The 18,111-nt window shown below is 40.4% G+C and overlaps 3 protein-coding genes across 7 annotated transcripts in view; all 3 read left to right on the top strand.

Annotated features, from left to right (window-relative positions):
• Window positions 1-18,111, top strand: part of LOC108272466 (nuclear autoantigen Sp-100) — a 54,906-nt gene that overhangs the window by 22,177 nt on the left and 14,618 nt on the right. The window lies entirely within an intron of this gene.
• Window positions 6,038-10,974, top strand: LOC108272838 (nuclear body protein SP140-like protein). 5 transcript variants are annotated; one of them, XM_053684715.1, is made up of 8 exons: window positions 6,038-6,305; window positions 7,086-7,260; window positions 7,452-7,649; window positions 7,754-7,945; window positions 8,552-8,632; window positions 10,337-10,470; window positions 10,617-10,654; window positions 10,749-10,974. In XM_053684715.1, the coding sequence occupies exons 1-8, from the start codon at window positions 6,165-6,167 to the stop codon at window positions 10,753-10,755; spliced, it is 966 nt and encodes a 321-aa protein (XP_053540690.1). In that variant the 5' UTR covers window positions 6,038-6,164; the 3' UTR covers window positions 10,756-10,974. The 5 variants fall into 5 exon arrangements, with proteins under 5 accessions (XP_053540690.1, XP_053540687.1, XP_053540689.1 ...); XM_053684712.1 differs by having other exon boundaries at window positions 10,617-10,646; XM_053684714.1 differs by having other exon boundaries at window positions 7,488-7,649; window positions 10,617-10,646.
• On the top strand, window positions 12,511-17,501 carry LOC108272834 (nuclear body protein SP140-like protein). The gene is made up of 9 exons (XM_017481621.3): window positions 12,511-12,798; window positions 13,518-13,692; window positions 13,885-14,082; window positions 14,190-14,381; window positions 14,489-14,683; window positions 15,094-15,174; window positions 16,851-16,984; window positions 17,132-17,169; window positions 17,264-17,501. Exons 1-9 carry the CDS (start codon window positions 12,637-12,639, stop codon window positions 17,268-17,270), a joined length of 1,182 nt encoding a protein of 393 aa, XP_017337110.1. The 5' UTR covers window positions 12,511-12,636; the 3' UTR covers window positions 17,271-17,501.

Below are 18,111 nucleotides of genomic sequence, written 5' to 3' on the forward strand. Positions count from 1 at the left end.
GTTACCAGTCTCTCTCTCTCTGTCTCTCTCTCTCTGTCTCTCTCTCTCTGTCTCTCTCTCTCTGTCTCTCTCTCTCTGTCTCTCTCTCTCTGTCTCTCTCTCTCTGTCTCTCTCTCTCTGTCTCTCTCTCTCTGTCTCTCTCTCTCTGTCTCTCTCTCTCTGTCTCTCTCTCTCTGTCTCTCTCTCTGTCTCTCTCTCTGTGTCTCTCTCTCTGTCTCTCTCTCTCTGTCTCTCTCTCTCTGTCTCTCTCTCTCTGTCTCTCTCTCTCTCTCTGCAGAAACAAATAAAGATGAAAAGTAAGAACAGAAGGCAGAAAGGTGTGTATGAGATTTTGGACTGGGTGGAGAAGCAGGGAGGCGGTGTATAAAGCAGTTTTGGAGGTGTGTGTCTCAGGATCACATCCTTCAGAAATATCCTTTTCTGCGCTCACTCCAGACCAGCTTAGGTCAGTCACTCCAGTTTTATTTCCCCCGTGTGTTTATTATTAAATTATATGAATTCATATGACTGTTATGGTTAAATTGAGCTTTTTAAGTACTTTTTAAATGTACTTTAAGTATTGAAATAAGTTTTAATTTCAAGAGTTTTGAAATAAGTTTTTTGCTTTATTCTGAATCATATCCTGAAGTACACAGTGTCTCTGGTTAAAGGATCTCTCAGGATTAATGAAAAGTTACCCAATGCAAAGAAACTGACAGGAAATAAGGAAAAGAAGGCAGAGAAAAAAAAGCATGGGGCAAAGAGAAAGAAAAGTGTTGATGAAACAGAAGCGGAGGATGCAGGCCCTTGTTCTGTGTCCAGCTCCAGCCAGAAGAAGGCCAAGCCCCGTAAGTTCAATTCAATTCAATTCAATTGTATTTGTTTAGTGCTTTTTACAATTTAATTGAATTGAATTGAACTTACGGGGCTTGGGCTACTTCTGGCTGGAGCCAGAAGGCCCTTGTTCTGTGTCCAGCTCCAGCCAGAAGAAGCCCAATCCCCGTAAGTTCAATTCAATTCAATTCAATCGTATTTGTTTAGTGCTTTTTACAATGGTCATTGTCTCAAAGCCGTTTTACAGAAATATATAAAGACAGGATACAGATTTTAAGTGTGTGGATTTATCCCTATTGAGCGAGCTGGTGGTGACAGTGGTCACGATACGTGACAGAATCTTCCGCCAAAACATGGATGCAGCAGGAGAATGGAGAAAACGCAGAACCCGGAAGTCGATGCCAACCGTCCCCGCTATGGATTCAGTCCAATTCCCACAATGGACATTTATGGAGCTTCCTGATCCATTTGATGGATTTTTTTGTACCCCAGAATATTTTCTGGTAGACGGTCAATTCTATTTCTCCAGCGTGTTAGACCCTCAGCCAGAGGAGAAGCAATGGCTCCGATTCATGTGGTCCCGGTTCTTTAGACCGGCCCGTCAGTGGGTGCAGCTCCAACTGGATAAGCACTGTAGGAACCTGGACAGTGTAGAACAGTTTGTGGGGGAGTTCATGATGCGGTTCGGGAGTCCGGAGGCGAGGGTCGAGCTAGAACAACTTTTTGGGGGGGTAAGTCTGGCAGGCAAACCTGCCCTGCCATTTACCCACTACTACAGGCAAACTCATGCACAGCCCCAGCCGGAGGTTAATCTGGCGACCTCTGAGCTCGAACCTGAGACCCACGAGGTGGGCTCACCTGCCGAGCTCCAGCTAGAGGTCAACAGGGCGGCCCTAGCATCAGGGCCCCAGCCGGAGGTTAACCTGGCGACCTCAGAGCTCGAACCTGAGACCCACGAGGTGGGCTCACCTGCCGAGATCCAGCTAGAGGTCAACAGGGAGGCTCCCGCACCAGAGCTCAACCCTGAGGTCCAAGTCCAAATCCAGTCTCCAGTCTCTGAAGTCCAAGTCAAGTCCCAAGTCTCTGAAATCCAAGTCAAGTCTCAAGTCCCTGAGGTCCAAGTCAAAGTCGAGTCTCCAGTCTCTGAAGTCCAAGTCAAGTCTCAAGTCTATGAAATCCAAGTCAAGTCTCAAGTCTCTGAAATCCAAGTCAAGTCTCAAGTCCCTGAGGTCCAAGTCAAGTCTCCAGTCTCTGAAGTCCAATTCAAGTCTCAAGTCTCTGAAATCCAAGTCAAGTCTCAAGTCCCTGAGGTCCAAGTCAAGTCTCCAGTCTCTGAAGTCCAAGTCAAGTCTCAAGTTCCTGATGTCACACCCAAGCCTGCTGATCCAGTTGACCAAGTTCCGCTAATATCTAAGCCTAACAACCAAGTTCTGCTCACGCCCAAGTCTACTGACATGGCCGACCACGTTCTGCTTACACCCAAGTTTACTGATACGGCCAACCAAGCTCTGCTCACATCCCAGTCAGCTGACATGACCAGCCAAGTTCAGCTTGCAGGCTCCGCTGAGTACGTCGCTCTGCCTTCCTGCTCAGCCGAGGATGTTGCTCTGCCTTCCTGTTCAGCCGAGGACGTCGCTCTGCCTTCCAGTTTAGCCGGGGACATCGCTCCACTTTCATGCTCCGACGAGGACGTCGCCCTGCTTCCCTGCTCTGCTGAGTACAGCGCTCTGTTTCCCTGTTCAGCCGAGGACGTTGCTCTCCTTTCCTGCTCCGCCGAGGATGTCGCTCTGCCTTCATGCTCCACTGAGGACTTCGCTCAGCCCACCTGCCCTGCTGTGAATGTCGCTCCGCTTTCATGCTCAGCTGAGGTCGTCATTCAGTCTCCCTGCTCGGCTGAGGTCGTCGCTCAGCCTTCCTGCTCCATGGCGAACATCGTTCCCCCCTCCTGCTTCGAGGGGACCCACGCTCCTCTCTCTGGCCTTACAGGGGACTTCACTGCACTTTCCTGCTCCGCCGAGGACGTCGCTCTGCCTTCATGCTCCGCTGAGGACTTTGCTCAGCCTGTCTGCCCGGCTGTGGTTGTCGCTCTGCCTGCCTGTTCAGCTGGGGACGTCGTTCCGCTTTCATGCTCCAATGAGGATGTCGCCCTGCTTCCCTGCTCTGCTGAGTACAGCACTCTGTTTCCCTGTTCAGCGGAGGACGTTGCTCTGCCTTCATGCTCCACCGAGGACTTTGCTCAGCCTGCCTGCCCGGCTGTGGTCTTCGCTCCGCTTTCATGCTCCGCCGAGGACTTTGCTCAGTCTGTCAGCCCAGCTGTGGTCATTACTCTGCCTCCCTGTTCAGCCAGAGACGTTGCTCCGCAGTCCTGCTCCGCCGAGGACGTCACTCCGCCGTCCTGCTCCACCAAGGACGTCACTCCGCTTTCATGCTCCGCTGAGGATGTCACTCAGCCTGTCTGCCCGGCTGTGGTCATTACTCTACCTCCCTGTTCAGCCAGGGACGTCGCTCCGCTTCCCTGCGCCGCCAAGAACTCCGTGAGGTTTCCTGGCTCTGCTTGGGACATTCAGCCCAGGGGGCGGGGGCCACCAATGAAATGGGATGACTCATGGCACTTGTGGGGGGGGGTTCTGTCATGATTCCCCCTTGAAGCAGCGTGCTCTAAGCGCCTGCTTTTCCAGTTGACAGTAGTGACATCTGGACACGTGTGTTTTGTTTATGTTTCTGTCATGTCTCCTCCCTGTTCTGTCATTGGCTGGGATTTCACGTGTGTCTGTATTGCCCTAAGCTGCTAGCAGTTTAGATGTTGATCATGTCCACATATATACCGCGCGCCTCCCAGCACACAACGCGGAAGATTATCGTAGAGTTAGATTAGTTCGTTTAGTAGTCATAGTCACGTTCCATGTTTAGAGTTAGTTCACGCTGGATTATCCGCTCCCAGTTCCTCGTCATAGTTCATGTTTCTCGTTTTGTTTATCGACCTTGTTTTCCGTGACCACGACCTTGATTCATGTTTAACCCTGTTTGCCTGTTTGCCGATCGCCTGACCTTCGCCTGTTGTGGATTACGTTTATGGATCATGTTTTGTATTTGTCTGCCTGTCTCTCCTTTAAAATAAACACTGTTCATACTGCACTTGCATCCGTCCTATCTCCGCTCCGTCACGATACGTGACAATTATCAATTAAATGGCTTAGATTTAGTGATTGGTGCAACACACTTTGTCAGAAAAAAGGACTGTTTTTTGCAAAATGCAGCATGATATATATATATATACACACACTATGTACAGCGGGGGCTCTCAATTTTTTTATAGACAGGGATGCCTTTAATTGCACCAAAATAATAATAATAATAATAATAATAATAATAATAATAATAATAATAATAAATTCACAGACCCCCTCAGGACAGATATGACACTTCATAACTGTTACGTAGTGAACTACACACAGATGATGATGATGATGATGATGATGATGATGATGATGATGAACAGTGGGAAAATTTATTGATACAGCAATAACAGACTGAATAGATAAAATGACGGAGAAGGAACAAATCTGAGCTGTAAACTCGGCCAAGTAACACAGAACAAAAACAGAAGTCTGTCATATCACAGCAAACCAGCAACTCCATTTCCCAGGAGGCACCACTAACTACAAACATGGCCACTGAGGACCACACTCCCCACACACGCACACGCTTGCCTTCGCCAGAATACTACCTATACACACCTGTAGCCAATCTCACAGACAGCACATACACAGTATTTAAAACACTTTTTGAACACTCAGACTATGCGAAGTAAACATTCAGCTGACTTGTCACTGCTGTTATCCAAGCCTTATACTCGTGTTTTGCCAAAGTGATATTTGACCATTGTTTACGTTCTTGACCTCGATTCTCTGCCTTGCCTAGTTTTGTCTGTTTGCCTGATCGTCCAACCTCTGCCTGTTTATTGACCACAGATTTTGCCTTACCCTTTGGATTGTTATTATATCTGCCTGCCCGTACTTGCTTCCGTCTCTGCCTCCATTTCATGACAAAGAGGATGTTCTAAACTGAGAAACAAAGGGAAGTTGTAATCCACAGGAAGGATGATAATATCCAGATAAACCTGTTAATCATACATAAATAAAAGTCACCAAAATATCTTTCTAGTCATGTATATTTTAGAGAAACAATGAGTGAAAAATCTATAGAAATAAGGTTATTTTTGGTCAAGGCAAACCTGTCTCATAACTTGTGTTAGAGACTGATCTAATATGACTTACTTAAATTATATCAAAATATAGTAATTAAAGTCCACTTTGTCCCCATCCATCCAACACTAACAAAAAGCAAAAATGGCTGTACAGTACTGTGTGACTAAAGAACTGTAAACTGAGTCATGTGTGGATTATTCGCTGACCAACAGAACGGTTCGATTAAAGTGTATACATGCTGGATGAAGTAGTACTACAAGTCCGATTTCGGAAGTTCAATTTCAGTACGATTTCAGTCGGACTAAAGAGCTTACATGGCATTTAAAAAAATGTGAATTAATGCTTTAGCTCGATTGAAATCAGGCTCTTAATGTATTCATTTTTGTTGCCAGTGGTTTAGACATTAATGGCTGTGTGTTGAGTTATTTTGAGGGGACAGCAAATTTACACTGTTACACAAGCTGTACACTCATTACTTTACACTGTAGAAAAGTGTAATTTCTTCAGTGTTGTCACATGAAAAGATATCATCAAATATTTACAAAAATGTGCGGGGGTGTACTCACTTTTGTGAGATACTGTACTTTTCATCAGGTCGACATTTCTGTATTATAAATTCTTCATTCTAATATTTTGAGATAGTGGATTTTTGATTTCCGTGAGCTGGAAGCCAGAATCATCGAGATTAAAACAAACAAGCAAAAGGCTTGAAATATTTCACTTTATGTGTAATGAATCTAGAATATATGAAAGTTCCACTTTTTTAAAATTAAATTAAGGAATTATGAATTAGATCCTCGATATTCAAATTTTTTGAGATTCACCTGTATTAATAATTATATATACATATATATAATTGTTAGGGGTTTTGATCAATTAAAATTTTATATCATTATTAGAACAATTCATTTTGTTCTGTATCCAGGTTTCCATTTACACAAATAACCAAGGTGTGGCTCATACACCCAAATGATGCCGTTTCCCTGTCACTGGCTATACTACTGGATGTCATGTGATTGCGGGCGTGTTTCAGGGTTTCTCGAGCACAACAAATCCTCAGTCAGCACTCAATTCTACTCAAGATCACGAAGCTAGAGTCTGACATTAAGAAAAGCGATTTGTTTTGACGGTTAAACAGGCCGAATGGATTTTCTTATATCAGATGAGGAGTTGATCAGATTTCTTCACCACAAGAAGACAGAGATCTCCTCTTGTATAGAGGAACCACTCACCTTCCTCAGCCAGCTCCGAGACCATGACCTGGTACCTGAGGATCTCTACCAGGTAAGAGATCATAATACTTTACACCATGCCTCCATTTGAGGAAGGAATTGATTTTGTGAATTGAAAGTCGATGTTACAGTTGATCAGTGTTTATTATTGGGTCTGATGGTATCACATGACAGCTGACAGGAAGTGAAACTGAAACACTGTTTGTGCGTTTGATAAATAAATTGTAGTACTCAGTGTAAGAGCATTAGCACACATGACTGGGATTCCCACACACTCACCTTCACTGAATATATGCTTTTTTACATCGTATACTTTACTTTATTTTTTAACATTTCTGAAAGAAGCCTCAGTGTCAGTGCTTTGAGGTAAATCTGAGGGGACAGCAGCCAGGACTTTTTCTTAGTGCCACCAGGAAACGTGCAAACAAAAGAAACATTTTCCTAAAGGAAGTATTTCTATGTTGATACAGTACAGTGGAGGGAGTAGGCCTATTAAGTTGTCTTTCTTTTAAAGAATGTAAAACTATAATCCTGCACATAATTGCGTATTATGGAATGAAAATCTTTGGGATTAATAAAATTAGTTAAAATTCAGCTTCTGGTGAATAAATAAAGTGCCACCACTGCATTTGCACAGGTATTTGGGTACACATGCTCAAAGCTGTGCCTATATATACACATACTGTACATAAGTAAACGTTCGTTTTAATAAATCCCACATTGTGCTTTTACCTTCTGTTCACATCACTTACACACATGCACACCACTGATAAATGGGGGTTCTGAGTGTGTTCTCTCTCTCTCTCTCTCTCCCTCTCTCTCTTGCTCTCAGAAAGTAATTAGAATGAAAAATAAGGAGAGAAAACAGAAAGGTGTGTATGAGATTTTGGACTGGGTGGAGAATAAACAAGGACACTGTGTGAAATTGTTTTGGAGTTGTGTGTTTCAGGATCACATCCTGCAGAAATATCCCAGACTCCGTGTGCTCCAAAAAAGACTTCTTGATGGTCAGTCATTCCATTTCTTCACCTTTCCGTGCAAATTTATTTTGTTATATTTTCAGAGTTGTATTTCCACTTTTTTTCACTCAACAAATGTTGGATGATTGGATATGAATTATTATGTCAGTTGTAGTTACGTGAGCACTTTTTTTCTTCATTCTGAATATGATCTTAAATGACAGAGTCTCTTGTTTTAGATTCCTTTAGGATTTCTGCAAGGTGTATCAAAGCAGAGAGACCAACCATTAATACAGAAGTTCAGAGAAAGGAAAAGAAGCAAGAGCAAAAGAAGGGTGCAATAAAGAGAAAGAAATGTGGTGAAGAGACAGATGAGGAGGAACGAGGCCCTTCTTCTTTGTCCAGCCAAAAGAAACCAGCCATGAAGCCCCCACACTGTAAGTCAGTAGAAATGTGCTGTTTAAATGAACTCTGTTGTAGTTGCTTGAGTGCTTTATTTCATGTTAATTATGATCTTAAATGACAGAGTCTCCTGTTTTAGGTTTCTTTAGGATTCCTAAGAAGCTTCCCAAGGCATATGAACCAAGAAATAATATGAAAGTTGAGAGAAAGGAAAAGAAGCAAGAGCAAAAGAAAGGTGCAACAAAGAAAAGTGGTGAAGAGACACATAAGGAGGAACGAGGTCCTTCCTCTGTGTCCAGCCAAAAGAAACCAGCCGTGAAGCCCACACTCTGTAAGTCAGTAGAAATGTGCTGTTTAATTAATGATTTAGAATTTCTTTAATCTAAGAATAAGGACAATAATTGGAGTTTCACCGAAAGATCATTTTAGAAAATGAATGATTAAACATTAAATGTAGACACTGAGTTAATATTACAATGTGTTTTGAGGTTTAAAAATTTATGGGTTAAAACCTTTTGTCATTATTTTGTAAGCTCATCTTTTATTTGAATTAAAAATCATAAATCAAACACATGAATAATTTGTAGTTCTTTAATATACAGCATCACTATCAACTACCTTTAAAAAAAAGCACAATCAAGACCAAATTAAAAATAAAATATAAAAAATTGGTTTTGGACGAACAGGAAACAATGTTAAAACATTTTTACTGCCGTTTCATGCATGTCACAGAACTGGTGAAGTTGGATGCAGATTTTATTTAAAAACCAGGCAAATAATCCAAAACACAATTCCAAGAGTGTTTGCATGTCCAGGTTATTCAAAAGTGGAAGGTGACCTGTAAATTGATTTGGTTGCATGCTGTGCTGTGGTGGGGCATTCTGGGAAATGGACTTTAAGGCAGAAGCCAGTAGTGACATGACATTCTTCCTTTTAGCCCAACTTTTAGAGAAAGGAGAACTTCCTGTTACCTGCGGATTGAAAAAAGGCACATTGTATAAAGACAAGCTTGCTCGAGGTACACCTTTATTTACACATCATTAAACATTATCCTGATAGTTATTGTTTCACATGTTCTGTAAACTCTCATTGATCGAAAAATCTTTAAGAAATATTTCTTATGTCATGCTATTATACATGGTGTAACACTTGATCTAACATTTCTTTAATGGCACATAAAAGTAATAGACCACCAGCTGACACTGTGGAAATATCCTGGTATTATTTTTGTTTCATTTATGTATTTTTTGTTTCCCTTGTTGAATGATAAACAGCAAAATAACAAAATAATAACATATATGATAAACTAAGGAAATACTGCCATTAAGAAGAGTATAGATGTAAATACAGTAATTTTGTTTGATATCATGGTCATCATTAGTACTGTAAAATGTGGAATGAGGAAATCTGGATAATGCACTGTAAAAAAATATTGTACATTTTACAGTAATTTATTGGCTACCTGGGTTGTCAGTAAAGTATCGTAAAAATTACAGTAAACAACTGTACAAAAGGCACAGTGGCTTAGTGGTTAGCACGTTTACCTCACACCTTCAGGTTTAAGGGTTTGATTCCCACCGTGGCCTTGTGTGTGCAGAGTTTGCATGTTATCCCCGTGCTTTGGGGGTTTGCTCCAGGTACTCTGCTTTCCTCCCCTGGTCCAAGCACATGCATTGTAGGCTGACTGAAGTGTCCATAGTGTATGAATGGGTGTGTGAATGTGTGTGTGATTGTGCCCTATGATCGATTGGCACCATCGTCTGGTGTGTCCCCTGCCTTGTGCCCTTATCACCCTGGGATAGGCTACATGACCCAGTAAGGATAAGAGGTACATAAAAAGGATGGAGCTGTACAATCTTACATAATATAAAACAACACAACATACAATACATTTGTTCACTTGGCTGATGCAGAATACGACTGAACTGAAGATTAAGAGTTTTGCTCAAGGACCCAACCATTGCCATCTGGCAGTGCTGGAATTTGAACACACAACCTTCTGACCTACAACCCAAAGCTTTAACAATTGTGCCACCAGTACTAGTGCAACGAGCCTGCGTTGATTCAATGCAATCTTTTGGTGGAGTTAATTCAGTGGTAGAAGCAGTTGAATCAATTCACAGTAAGCTAGTTGAGCTGGTTGTGATGGTTCAGTGTTTAAGGCTTTGAGTTACAAATCAGAAGGTTGTGTGTTCAAATCCCAGCAGCATCATGGTCGCATCCTTGAGCATAACCTCAACCTTCAGGTCAGTTGTATCCTGCATCAGATAAATATACTGTAATATGATTTATTTTAAAATATATGACAATACTTTACTATAAATATGTTTTACAGATGTTTACTGTACATTTCACGCTACTTTACAGGCAAACCCAGGTTGTAAAATTTACAGCAATTCTTTACAGTGTAGGTGGAAGGTCGATAGCAAAAAAGATGTTATCTTACCACTAAGAGTTTTTCTAAGTGAACTTTATTTATTACCTTCCTGAAAGAAAACGTTACTAAGGAAGTCCTAAACCATGAGGATCCACTGTAACTTACAACATTATTGATGAGCCCTTGAAGGGCCAAAAACAAAAGCTGTTATGTTTTTAACGAAAAAAGCCACATAGTCATACTCTTCATTCTCATATAGAAATAAAGTTGAGTGGTGTCAGAAGGAGTTTGTCAGTATAGTTTGTTTTGTTAAATTGGAATTCAAATAAAGTTTTGTTCCTACAGGAAAGGAGTGTATTTTGTCCCAGTGCATGTGGTTCACACCAGGTGACTTTGAGAAATTTTCAGGGAGGGAAAAAAGCAAGAACTGGAAACTCTCAATCCGCTGCCAAAACATTACACTGCATAAACTTATACAGGTAAATCTCCTCTTTAACGGTCACTACAAGTATTAAGATGCCAAATTGGATGAAACATTGTACCCCAAAAGGGTGAACACACACTGCACTGACATACATAAACTTTTGTAATGCTAGAAATTCCTTTTTTCCCCTTTTTTTTGAAGGAGGGTAAATTGCAGTGTCGATACATGAAGGTCAGAAGGTGATGTGCCCATTTGGTCTTTTTCGAGTTGTATCATACTTTTATATATTGTTACACTGTTATTCAGTAAAATATATATTTTTTAATTTTGCAGAAAGTGAGATTTCTTTTATGCTGTGTGGAAAGGTCCAGCCCTCGTCAGTACACACAGCCCTTTATTTTGTAGAGGTCCACTCACTGGTCCAACGACAGTATCTAATGACATGGTGGAAGGATTCCTGCGTTTTTCTGTCTTCTCAAAGTGAAGTGGATACATTTATATTATTACATTTGTTATTCCACTACTGTCTGATTCTGTCTTAAATTAAATCTGACTCCAAATGTAAAAAAAATCCTCAGTGTTGTATTTATTTCCTAGTTATTTGTAGATCATGAGTTTGTAAACACTTTTGATCTTTTACATTTAATTAATTCTAGTTAAGTCCATAATTTAGATTGTGTTCCTTCATTCCGATTCAATGTCACTCAGAGTCTGGAGCCATGTACGTGGATCTCACAGTCACAAACTGACCAGTCTTGATTGGTAGACAGAGGTAATTGACTAATACTATTCAGATGGCCGCCCATGCTTGGCCTTTTATCTAAAAAGTACTTTGTTTAGTCCCCTTAGATAGTAGCACTTAATTATGGTCACTAAAATTAACAGAGATAGACCAACACTACCTAAGTTAAAAATAGCTTTGCTATAGTTTCCTATGTACATCCATCCATCTTCAACCACTTACTCCTTTTCAGGATCACAGGGGAGCCTGGAGCCTATCCCAGGGAGCATCGGGCACAAGGCAGGGTACACCCTGGACAGGGTGCCAGTCCATCGCAGGGCACAATCACATACACACACTCACACACCCATTCATACTCTACGGACACTTTAGACACGCCAATCAGCCTACCATGCATGTCTTTGGACTGGGGGAGGAAACCGGAGTACCCAGAGGAAACCCCTGCAGCACGGGGAGAACATGCGAACTCCGCACACACAGAGCCACGGGAATCAAACCCCCAACCCTGGCAGTGTGAGGCAAATATGCTAACCACTAAGCCACGTTATGTTGGCTTATGTACTTTATGTTGTCCTAAATGGAAATTCCATATCAAGCCTGTACACACTATGTACACTAAACTAAAGCCAAGTTGTTAGCCTGCACTCTAAAATCTCAGTCGTCATGCCCCAATGCTCCACCTAAACCTGGATTTTGCTGCTTTGAGACAATGTCTATTGTAAAAAGTGCTATACAAATAAACTGAATTGGAATTTTAGCCTGTACTAACCTGGTCCCAGATTTGCAGTAACAAGGACTTAAGGTAATCTACTAGAGACAGTACTTTCAGAATTACATCAGAATATATTCAAGTATAATATTTCATTTAACCAGGTAGGAACATATCCAAATCCATTAATAGAAATAATAATAATAAGGAGAAAGAACTACATTCAGCCTTACTCAACATTAACAATCAAATTCAAAAATAATAATACAAATTGTTGATTTGTGGTTAGATTGGAATTTTGGCCAGTTGGCATTTGGGATTGCTTTTAAGTCTATGGAAGGATGGATGTTGTCATGTAATTGAATGTAATGGAGGTTAGGACCGATGCAATTTATTTCACTTTATGTGTACTGAATCTAGAATATATGAAAGTTCCACTTTTTTAATTAAATTACAAAGTTTTAAAATAAATCCCCGATATCAAACTTTTATAGATAAAAATTATAATAATTTTATTATGAGAATATTTCGTTTCATTCCATTTACACACATAGCCAAGGTGTGGCTCATAAACCAAAATTACACCATTTCCCTGTCACTGGCTCAGGTGACTCAGATGTATTATATGTGTGTAGACTAGTGGATGTCACATGATTGGGGGCGTGTTTCAGAATTTCTGGAGCACAACAAATCCTCAGTCAGCACTCAATCCTACTCAGGATCACGAAGCTAGAGTCTGACATTAAGAAGAAGAGATTTGTTTTTGACGGATGAACAGCATCCGAATGGCTCTGCCAGATTCTCTAACAGATGAGGAGTTGATAAAATTTCTTCACCGTAAGAAGACAGAGATCTCCTCTTGTATAGAGGAACCACTCACCTTCCTCAACCAGCTCCGAGACCATGACCTAGTACCTGAGGATCTCTACCAGGTAAGAGATCATAATACTTTACACCATGCCTCCATTCCAGGAGGGAATTGATTTTGGGAATTGAATGTCAATGTTACAGTTGATCAGTGTTTATTATTGGGTCTGATGGTATCAGGTGAGAGCTGACAGGAAGTGAAACTGTAACATTGTTCGTGCATTTTCTAAATAAATTGTAGTACTCAGTGTAAGAGCATTAGCACACATGACTGGGATTCCCGCACACTCACCTTCACTGAATATATGCTTTTTTTTTTTTTTTTTTTTACATTTTTTTACATTGTATATTTTACTTTATTTATTTAACATTTCTGAAAGAAGCCTCAGTGTCAGTGCTTTAGGTAAATCTGAGGAGACAGCGGCCAGGACTTTTTCTTAGTGCCACCAGGAAACGTGCAAACAAAAGAAACATTTTCCTAAAGGAAGTATTTCTATGTTGATCAGTAAAGTGGAGGTGTTGATCAGTACAGTGGAGGTAGTAGGCCTATTAAGTTGTGTGCGTGTTTGCTTCTGGTGGCACTTTATTTTTAGTGTTGAAAGCATTTTCACAGGTATTTGGGTACACATGCTCAAAGCTCTGCCTATATATACACATACTGTACATAAGTACACGTTCATTTTAATAAATCCCACATCGTGCTTTTACCTTCTGTTCACATCACTTACACACTTGCACACGCCTGATAAATGGGGGTTCTGAGTGTGTTCTCTCTCTCTCACAGAGGGTAATAAAGATGAAAACTAAGGGGAGAAGGCAGAAAGGTGTGTATGATATTTTGAACTGGGTGGAGAATAATCAAGGACAGCATGTGAAACTGTTTTGGAGTTGTGTGTTTAAGGATCACATCCTGCGGGAATATCCCAGACTCCGCGATCTCCAAAACAGCCTTCTTGATGGTCAGTCATTCCATTTCTTCGCCTTTCCATGTTATTTTTTTGTTGTTCTTATACTTTCACAGTTGCATTTCCCCTTTTTTCACTCAACAAATGTTGGATGATTGGATATGAATTATTATGTCAGTTGTAGTTACGTGTTTTTTTTTTCTTCGTTCTGAATACAATCTTAAATGACAGAGTCTCCTGTTTTAGGTTCCTTTAGGATTTCTGAAAAGCTTCCCAAGGCAGAGGAACCAAGCAGTAATACAGAAGTTCAGAGAAAGAAAAAGAAGCAAGAGCAAAAGAAGGGTGCAACAAAGAGAAAGAAAAGTGGTGAAGAGACAGACGAGGGGGTACAAGGCCCTTCCTCTGTGTCCAGCAAAAAGAAACAAGCCGTGAAGCCCCCACACTGTAAGTCAATAGAAATGTGCTGTTTAATTTAACTCTGCTGTTGTTCCGTGAGTGCTTTATTTCTTCATTCTGAATGTGATCTTAAATGACAGAGTCTCCTGTTTTAGGTTGCGTTCAGATTGCTATAAATCTTCCCAATGCAGAGACACAAATCAGTAATACGGAAGTTGAGAGAAAGGAAAAGAAGCAAAAGAAGGGTGCAACAAAGAGAAAGAAAATTTTTGTAGAGACAGATGAGGAGGAACGAGGACCTTCCTCTGTGTCCAACCAAAAGACACCAGATATGAAGCCCCCACTCTGTAAGTCAGTCGAAATGTGATGTTTAATTTAACTCTGCTATAGTTACGCGAGTGCAATTTTTTTCTTAAATTTGAATACGATCTTAAATGAGAGTCTCTTGTTTTAGGTTCCTCTTGGATTCCTGAAAAGATTATCAAGGAAGAGGAACCAAGCAGTAATACAGAAGTTGAGAGGAAGGAAAAGAAGCAAGAGCAAAAAAAAGGTGCAACAAAGAGAAAGAAAAGTGGCAAAGAGACACATGAGGAACGAGGCCCTTCCTCTGTGTTCAACCAAAAGATACCAGCCATGAAGTCCCCACTCTGTAAGTCAGTAGAAATGTGCTGTTTAATTTATGGTTTAGAATTTCTTTAATCTGACTATAAGGACAATAAATGGAGTGCCCCTAATGATTAACAATAAAATTAACAATAAAATATAAAAATTTGGTTTTGGATGAACAGGAAGCAATTTTTTAAATAAAAATTCTGGTATTTAATGCATGTCACAGAACTGGTGAAGTTGGATGCGGGTTTGATTTAAAAACCAGGCAAACCATCCAAAACACAATTCCACAAACAGTGCAAGAGCCCAAGAGTGTTTGCATGTCCAGGTTATTCAAAAGGGGAAGGTGACTGGTAAATGGATTTGGTTGCATGCTGTGCTGTGGTGGAGCATTCTGGGAAATGGTCTTGAAGGCAGAAGCCAGTAGTGACATGACATTCTTCCTTTTAGCCCAACTTTTAGAGAAAGGAGAACTTCCTGTTACCTGCGGAGATAAAGAAGGCATATTGTATCCAGACCAGCTTGCTAGAGGTACACTTTTATCTCATGTCATGTTATTACACATGGTGTAACACTTGATCTAACATTTCTTTAATGGCACATAAAAAAGTAATAGATCACCTGCTGAAACTGCAGAACTATCCTGAGTTTTTTGTTTCATTTATGTTTTTTTTTTTTGTCTCCATTGTTGCACGATAAACAGCAAAACTACAAAAATGCAAGATAAATGATAAACTGAGGAAATACTGCCATTAAGAAGAGTATAGATGTAAATACAGTAATTTTGTTTGATATAATGGTCATTATTAGTACTGTAAAATGGGGAATGAGGAAATCTGGACCACACACTATAAAAAAATATTGTAAATTTTACAGTAATTTAATGGCTACCTGGGTTGTCAGTAAAATACTGTAACAATTACAGTAAACAACTGTACAATAGGCATGGAGGCTTAGTGGTTAGCATGTTTGCCTCACACCTCTAGGGTTAAGGGTTCGATTCCTGCCGCAGCCCTGAGTTTGCATGATCTCCCCGTACTTCAGTGGTTTCCTCCGGGTACTCTGGTTTTCTCCCCCAGTCCAAAGACATGTGTTGTAGGCTGAAGTGCCCGTAGTGTATGAATGTGTGTGATTGTGCCCTATGATGGATTGGCACCCCGTCCAAGGTGTCCCCCGCCCTGTGCCCCTATCCTGGTCCAGGTACAGAAAATGGATGGATGGATGGAGCTGCACAATATAAAACAACACCTCATCCAATACAGCTGCACATTTGGCTGATGCAGAATACGACTGAACTGAAGATTAAGAGTCTTGCTCAAGGACCCAACCATGGCCATCTGGCAGTGCTGGGATTTGAACACACAACCTTAACTCAAAGCTTGAACACTCAAAGCCTTAACAACTGTGCCAACACTACTAGCACAACGAGCCTGCATTGATTCAATGCGATCTTTTGGTGGGGTTAATTCAGTGATAGAAGCGGTTGAATCAATGCACAGTAATCTAGTTGAGCTGGTTGTGATGGTTCCGTGTTTATGGCTTTGAGTTACAAATCAGAAGGTTGTGTGTTTGAATCTCAGGAGGGCCATGGTTCCTACCTTGAGCAAAACCTTAACTTTCAAGTCAGTTGTATCCTGCATCAGACAAATATACTGGAATATGTTTTATTTAAGATATTACAGTACTTATACTTGGGCAGTGGTAGCTCAGTGTTTAAGATGTTGGGCTACTGATAGGAAGGTCATGAGTTCAAACCCCTGCACCGCCAAGCCATGACTTGAGCAAGGCCCTTAACCCTCAACTATTCAGATATATAAATGTAAGTCGCTCTGGATAAGGGCATCTGCTAAATGCCATTAATGTACTTTACTGTAAATATGTTTTTATAGTTGTTTACTGTACATTTCACAGTACTTTACAGGTAACCCTGGTTGAAAAATTTACAGCAATTTTTTAGTGTAGATATGGAAGGTGGATAGCAAAAAAGATGTTATCTTACCACGAAGAGTTTTTGTAAGTGAACTTTATTTATTACCTTGCTGAAGGAAAATGTTTCTAAGGAAGTCCTAAACCATGAGAATCCACAGTAACTTACATCATTATTAATGAGCCCTTGAAGGGCCAAAAAGTTGAGTGGTCTCAGAAGGAATTTGCCAGTATAGTTTGTTTTTTTAAATTGGAATTTATATAAAGTTTTGTTCCTACAGGAGGGAACTGTATTTTGTCCCAGGGCGTCTGGTTCACCCCGTGTGGCTTTGAGAAATTTTCAGGAAGGGGAAATAGCAAGAACTGGAAAATCTCAATCCGCTGCCAAAACATTACACTGCATAAACTTATACAGGTAAATCTACTCTTTGACAGTCACTACAAGTATTAAGATGCCAACTAGGATGAAACGTTATACCCCAAAAGGGTGGACACACTGCATTGACATACATAAACTTTTTGCAATATTAAAAATTCCTTGTGTTCCCCACTTTTTTTGAAGGAGGGTAAATTGCAGTGTCGAGACAAGAAGGTCAGAAGGTGATGTGCCTATTTGGTCTTTTTCCAGTTGTTTCAGGATTGAAATATCTTGTTATGCCTTTTATTCAGTGAAGTCTTCTTTTTTATTTTGCAGAGAGTGAGATTTCCATTAAGCTGTGTGAAAAACTCCAGCCCTCTTCAGTATAAACAGGTCTTTATTTTGTAGGGGACCACTCACTGGTCCAACAACAGTATCCAATGAAGTGGTGGAAGGATTCCTGCACTTTTCTGTGGATGCTTTTAGATTATTACATTTGTTATTCCACTTCTATTTGATTCTGTCTTAAATTAAATCTGACTCCAACTGTAAAAAAAATAAAAATAAAAAAATACTCAGGGTTGTATTTATTTCCTAGTTATTTGTAGATCACGAGTTTGTAAATACTTTTAATCTTTTAGATTTAATTAATTCTAGTTAATTTCTTACTTTAGATTGTGTTCGTTCATTCAGATTCCATTTTGCTCAGAGTCTCGTGCCATGTATGCAGATCTCACGGTCACAAACTGGCCAGTCTTGGTCATTAGACAGAGGCAATTGACTAATAGTATTTAGATGGCCGCCCATGCTTGGCCTTTTATCTAAAAAGTACTTTGTTTAGTCCCCTTAGATAGTAACACTGCTAAAATTAACAGAGATAGACCAACATTACCTAAGTTACAAATAGCTTTATATAATCTTGCCATAGTTTCCTATGCACACTAGAAAAATATTACAATAACCAGAGGTTTAGACTTCACCTTTTTAGACTTTATGTTGTCCAAAATGGAAATTCCAAATCAAGCTTGTACACACTAAGTACACTTAACTTAAAGCAAAGTTGTTAGCCTGGACTCTAAAATCTCAGTCGGTGTGCCCCAATGCTCCACCGAAACCTGGATTTTAACCTTAACTAACCTGGTCCCAGATTTGCGGTAACAAGGACTTAATGTAATCTACTATAG

Source organism: Ictalurus punctatus, chromosome 12 (genome assembly GCF_001660625.3).
Source record: "Ictalurus punctatus breed USDA103 chromosome 12, Coco_2.0, whole genome shotgun sequence".
Classification (NCBI taxonomy): domain Eukaryota; kingdom Metazoa; phylum Chordata; class Actinopteri; order Siluriformes; family Ictaluridae; genus Ictalurus; species Ictalurus punctatus.